We start from the raw sequence: 6,386 nt of genomic DNA, 5'->3' as shown, positions 1-6,386 counted from the left end.
GCCCCCTCTCAGCCGGGGCCTGCGTAGCCCCTGGGGGTCAGAGACTGGCCCCTGCTAGCCTGGGCACGTGTAGCCACTGGGGGGTCAGAGACTGGCCCCTGCTAGCCTGGGCACGCGTAGCCACTGGGTCAGAGACTGGCCCATGCTAGCCTGGGCACGCGTAGCCACTGGGTCAGTGGCGAGGCCTTAGGCTCACTTCCAGCCACAGGCTCTGGCCGTGGCTGTACCCCACGTGGGGTGCTGGGTCCCTGGACCCACCAAGTCCAGCGGCAGCCTTAGCTAGAGGTGGGTCTAGAGACCTCAGACCCTAGGGCAGAGGCTGGCAGGGGAGGGGCTCTGAGACTGGACGGTGACCGAGAGGCCAGGAGAAGGGACACGGTGAGAGGGCTGGGGCCACAGGGCCTCCTCAGACAGTCACGGGAAGGGGACAAGGGATAGGGGGCTTGAGTTTAGGCCAGGCCTAATGTCCCCTCTCTGTCTTCACTGGCCGAGTGACCTGGGCAGTGACCTCTGCCCCCAGTCCCTTGGGCCTGTTTCCTCATCGTAAACGTGGAGATTGGTCCAGCAGGAGGCACAGACATTAAGGTAGCTGGATCCCACATGGTTGACTGGGCGGTTCAAGTCCCGGACAGTGAAAATCACACCAGGTGCATGTGTGTATGTGCCCAGAATCCCAAAGGGAGACTGGAGAAGGAACAGCGGTGTGGCATGCCCCCAGGGGTGATCTCTCACTTTCTGTCTCTCCAGGGAGCACACTTACCCTGTGGGAAAAACACGAACTAAAAGGAGGGGGGAGCCCGCCCCCTGGTGGAGGGACGGCTGACGGAAGGGAGCAGCGCCGAACCACTGGAGACTGCACCCCTGCGGGCCGGGACAGCGGAGGGCAGCAGGGGGCGCCACGGAGCTACTAGGCAGTCACCAAGTCCCCCCGGCCCGACCTGGCCTCAGCGCTGGGTAGGGAGGCACGGAACGGAGAGAAAGGCTCAGAGTGGGGCCTGGGGACACGGGGCATGGCCTGGGGAGAGGAGAGGACGCCGTGCAGGGATTCCCGGGCTCAGGGAGCCTGTGGGGGCGCCGGCCGAGGCCTGGACTTGGGGAGCCCAGGAGCACCCCAGCGCCCAGCCCCACCTGGAATCGTCTGAACGCTGCTGAGACACCGGGCGGACGTTTAATCCGGCTAAGCACCCCGCAGGGCGACGGGCGCCCCCACAGAAACCAGGGCGGGCAGACACCGAGCGCTCAGAGAAAGGGTCCTGGCCCGCGGCGGGCTGGCCGGGTGCTCTTTGGTTGAGGAGGGTGAGGCTGGGGCCTGGGCCTGTCAGAGGCCCCTGAGGTCGTCCGCCAAGAAGGCCAACAGGTAGCGGCTGACGTGCCTGTCGATGATGATCGGGGAGAACCCGAGGACGCGCCGGGCCCCCGGCGGCCCCCTGGAGTCTGGAAGACAAGGGCGAGGCCAGAAGGCCTGAAAACCACGTGCAGCCCTACTCCCCTCTTCCACTCCCCTCCTGCCACCCCAGCCCCACCCTCGCTTGCTGGGAGCTGAAAACGAGCAGGGAGAGGGGGGGCTCAGTCCCCACTGAGCGCCACCTGCGGGCCACGTGAGCTGGCACCAGTGCTCGCACACCCTGCAGGCTTCCCCATGATGGGGGAGGTGGGGAGGCAGACATGCCAGGCCCCAGGGAGGTGACGTGCTCCAGGTCACAAGCATGGCGGGGGTCGCGTGCCCGGAGCCGGGCTGATGGGTCACTGTTCTGACTCCTGGGGGCAGCTGGTCCGCCCAGGGCTTGGGGCCCCATGCACCCTACCCTATCCCTCAGGGGCCCTGCAAGGTGGGTCCTACCCGCCCACAGCACGCGAGGGGCCTGAGAGGGGCACCACACCCACCTGGAGGGCAACAGTAGAGCAGGAGGGCCAGCCCTGTGGCCAGGCCGAGGCCCGCCAGGAAGCTCATGGGTCCTGGGGAGAAACAAGCGTGAACAGGGCCCGCCTGCTGCAGGGAGGGGTCCTGAGGCCAGGGAACTGCACGGGGGTGGGGATGCCAGGCAGGGGTGCTGTCTGGATTGCCCCCGGCAGGAAGCCAGGAGTGAAGCCAGACCTGGGATGGAACAGCCCCCGAGGCGGAGGCGGAGCCAGAGCCCTGGGGCAGGGAGAGGCTGGGGATTCTTTACCCCTGTCCCTGGGCTCTGGGCGCTGGCCGCACGAGGCTACCTCTATGCAATCCGAGTCCTCTGGAAACAAAATCACAGCGCGGTTAGTCGTGGGCCCAGAGAACAGGGGGCCGTGGGGGATCCCCGGCCAGACCCGAGGCTGCTGCCCCCTCCAGGAGCCCTGTGCAGCTCCTGCGACTTCAGGGCCATCGCCTAGGGAGGGGCCCTCGCTCCTGGGTGGCCACAGGCACCAAACGCAGCGCTAACGCCCACAGTGAGCCCACAGGAGCTGCAGGTGACCCTGCCAGGGGTATAGGGGCAGAGCCTTCCTCCGGGGGACCTCTCCTGCCCTGCCCCCGGGGCACCTGGCAGCCATGGAAGGTGCTCTACCTCCAGCAGGCTCATGGCTCGACCCAGCTGTTTCAGGGGGCCCTTGGCACTGGGAGGCTGGTCCTTCCCTTCAGCCCGTCCCGGCCTGGTGTCTAGGAATCATGAGGCCTGGGGAGGCTTTCCCAGGGTCAGAAACAGCAACCCGGGTGCCCGCAGTGGGGTCTGTGGTGAGCTACGCAGTCCCTCTGGCCTCCATGATGGCCTCTGAGGGGCAGGAGCCTCCTCCTGGGCTCTGAGCACCAAGGCCCTGGGTCAGGGCTGCTGTCCCAGCAGCTCAGAGGACCCCAGACCCTGGGGATCTGCAAACCAGCGGGACCTGGGGCCATGGCCCAGGGGACTGGACCCTCTAAACCAGAACGCAGGTTCCTCTGCCCTCCGTCTGGGCCTGAGAGTGCCCTGTGGGGGCACTTGTGTCCTTCGGAACCAGTGCCACAGGAGGAGCACCAAGCCCAGGCGAGGTCACCCAAGGGCACCTGGCGGCCTTGAGGATAAGGCTGTCCCCAGAAAGGGGCCACTGCCCGTTAGAGGGGAGGCCAGGGAAGGAGGGGCAGGGCTGGGCGTCCAGGGGGCTGCCTTCTGTATAAACTGGCATGATGAGGCAGCGTGGAAAGCTGAGAGGGAGAGACAGAGACACAGAGAGGGACAGAGACATCCGAGTGGCCTGCAGTACTCTCCCTGGAGGCCATGGAGGTGCGAGGCGGGGCATAAGCGAGTCCAGCAGACTTACGCAGGGCAAGGCGGCTGGGTAGGCGGCTGTGCAGGGGCTGGGCGTGGATGGACAGGGCGCGGTAGAACTCCCGGCAGTCCCGCTCACTGCTCCGTTGCAGGTGGCCCAGGAGGTCACAGAGCCGCAGGCGCAGCGAGGCTTTGGGGTTCCGGAACTGGGGGGCAAGGTGGAGGGGTGGGTCAAGGCGTGTGGCTCCAGCCCCATCCTCAGCATCCTCAAGGCGTCAGGACGCCCACGGGTGGCATGGGCCTGGCAGTCACATGGTGCGGCGCTGCCTGCCGCGGGCACCACCCTGATCCTCACACTCCCTGTGGGGCAGGGCTGAGCCCAGAGACGTCCCTGGGAGAGGCTGCCGAGATAGCATCATTAGGCAGCCACATCTCAGTGCTGGGACAGAGGCCTCCTGTGGCCTGGCAGGTCTCTTCACCCTTCGGAGGCCCAGGTTCTCCATTCGTAAGAGGGGAGGATACACCCACATGGCAGGACGCTTCCAGGGGCCAGGGGCTGGGGGCCAAGGGCCAGGGGCCGGAGGCCGGGGGCAGCGCCAGTTCGGCAGTTCTGTGTCGCTGGCCGCGGTGCGGCATCAGGTGCCACGCAGAGACCAGCTCCCACGCCCCACCGGGCTTTGGATCGGCCGTCAGCTCTGCCCAGCTCACACACGCGGCTCAGGTCCTGATGGGATGGAGGACTGCAGGAAAATGGCTGCTGTGGGCCGGGCGCGTTACCGGCTCTCCTCTCTCTCCCGTGAGTGCATGCACCGTTTACTATGCATCAAACAAAAACTGGGCCAGCGGGTGGTCGCTGGTTGAGGCGCTGAATCCCACATGGCTAATGGTGCAGTTCCAGTCCTGGGCCTAGTGCATGAAAACATGCCCGGCAGGTGTGTGCATGCCCAATTCCCGAGAGGAGGACAGAGAAGAGGGTGTGGCATGGCCACGCTGCTGGGGCGCTCCCCCCCCCCAACACCCCCATCTCTTTCCAGCGAGTGCATGCATCCTATAGCAAACAAACAGCAGGAAAAAAAATTTGGAAAGATTTTTGCTATAGGGTGTGTGCACTTGCTAGAGAGACAGAAAGCAAGAAATCACCCACCAGGTGGATGGCCACTCCACAATCCCTTCTCCTTCATTCTCCCTGGATCTTGGGCATGCACACACGGTTGGCCTGAGTTTCAAGCTGCCAGGTTCAGGACTCGAACTGCGGTCGACCACGTGGGAATCCAGTGATGTAACCATTATGTCATATGCTGGTCCCCAGGCAGAGCATTTTAAACATGAAATAAAATAAGTCAGGGAGCCAGGTGGTGCACAGCAGTACATGGGGTGCCCTGTGAGGCCACTCTAGGCAGGAAGGCCCTGCACTGCAGCCAGGGCCTCCCGAGTCCACTGGGCATGCGCACAGCCATGGCTGGGGGGCTGAAGTGAGGCAGGGGTGGCTGTTCTGTGAGGTCCCACTGGGGTGCTGTTTCTCCTTCTCTTTCTCTTGAAAACAGTAAAGTTTAAAAATCTGAAAAAAAGAGTTAGCTCTTGGTACAGCCATGTAGCCCAAGAAAACAAGACTCCACATGGCCGACCATGGATCAAATCCCAGCCCTGGGGCTCGAAAAGCACAGATGCCCTAAATCACCCCAGGACGGGGACATGAAGTAGGGATCATGGGGTGATTTCTCCCTCTTTCTCTGTCTCGTTCTCTCTTGCTGGTGAACTCACACGCCCTCTGGCAATAATTCTTTTAAACATCAGTTCTCTTTCCATGAGTCTGACAAATGTGTGGTGCTGAACACAGTGGAAGGACACGTGGCATGGACCCAGGACCGGAGGCCGTGGCCTGATGCTGCCACCTGGTGGCAGCAGACTGTTTTACAGGGCTCCGGAATTTGCCATGTGGAAACTGCAGACAGGCGGCCTGGGAGCCCTATGTGCTTCTGAGGAGAGAAATGTGTGTGCCGGCAGTCCCTGTCCCGGTCCCAGTCCCCTCGTATAGCCTAAACGCGACCAGGAGCTCAGCAAGAGCAGGGCTGGTGCTGGTCCAGTTCTGGGCACACCGATCTCCTGGTTCTACGAGATGCCTTGACCCAAGAGAGGGACAGACCCTGCACCAAGTGAGGAGACTCAAGAGAAGGGACTCGCAGGGTGCCTTGGTGGGCGCTGGGCCAGGGGACAGAAGCTGGGCCCTGAAGACCTAGTGGTTTCTGTCCTCTACCATGTGTGCACGCGCGCGCGCACACAGACACACACACACACACACACACACACACACACACACACACACAGTGTCATGACTGCTGCCAGGGAGAAGGCAGCTTGGGGTGGAAGCTGAGCGGCAGGGGTGGGTGAGGTGGGCAGGGCATCCCTAAACCGGAGGCCCTCAGGTCACACAGCACCTGGCGGAAGGGGCCAGACTTGACCTCGCAGGGCCACCCAACAGCCACCTGGCACCCTCCCGCATGTCAGGGGGTGATAGGGGTGACCCCGGGCAAGCCATGGCTCTTGGGCCTCAGGGTCTCTGTCACCCAGGCAGGAGCAGAGCTCAGGTACGGCCCGCTGCCGCTGCCGAGGCTGTGCGTAATTCTGTGGGGCAGAGGCTCCCAGCGGGACCAGCCCCTCCTTAAGCAGGGCCGCAGGGTGAGGCCAGGCTGCAGGATGGTTCGGTGCCCCCCACCCCCCAGAGCCCCAGCAGCCCTCCTGAGACAGGCTGGGCCTTCCAGCCTCACCTACCTGACACTCAGGGGGAGCTGAGAGTGGAGAGCCCGGTGCCACTGTGGGATGGCCAGGGGGACCCCTGCTCTCCTGCTCCCCACTCCTACTGCTCCTGCTTCCCACCCCTGCTCCCCATGCTCCCCACCTCTGCTCTCCTGCTCCCCACCCCTGCTCCCCATGCTTCCCACCTCTGCTCTCCTGCTCCCCACCCCTGCTCCCCTTGCTCCCCACTCCTGCTCCTGCTCCACCCCTGCTCTCCTACTCCCCACCCTTGCTCCTCCTGCTCCCCACCTCTGCTCCCCCTGCTCCCCACCCCTGCTCCCCACTCCTGTTGCTCCTGCTCCCCACCCCTGCTCCCCATGCTCCTCACCTCTGCTCCCCCTGCTCCCCACCCCTGCTCTCCTACTCCCCACCCCTGCCCCT

General features: G+C 64.2%; 1 protein-coding gene across 1 annotated transcript in view; it reads right to left on the bottom strand.

The window, feature by feature from the left end:
• Window positions 1-1,146: 1,146 nt before the first annotated feature.
• Window positions 1,147-6,386, bottom strand: part of CARD19 (caspase recruitment domain family member 19) — a gene marked incomplete at its 5' end in the record, with an annotated part of 6,106 nt that continues 866 nt past the window's right edge. The window contains 4 exon segments of the mRNA XM_014592816.1: window positions 1,147-1,434; window positions 1,885-1,956; window positions 2,169-2,228; window positions 3,265-3,418. Coding sequence (XP_014448302.1) covers window positions 1,319-1,434; window positions 1,885-1,956; window positions 2,169-2,228; window positions 3,265-3,418 — 402 coding nt within the window.

The sequence above is a fragment of the Tupaia chinensis genome, unplaced genomic scaffold (assembly GCF_000334495.1).
Source record: "Tupaia chinensis unplaced genomic scaffold, TupChi_1.0 Scaffold138619_1, whole genome shotgun sequence".
Lineage (NCBI taxonomy): Eukaryota > Metazoa > Chordata > Mammalia > Scandentia > Tupaiidae > Tupaia > Tupaia belangeri.
This window is presented reverse-complemented; position numbering and strand designations above follow the sequence as displayed.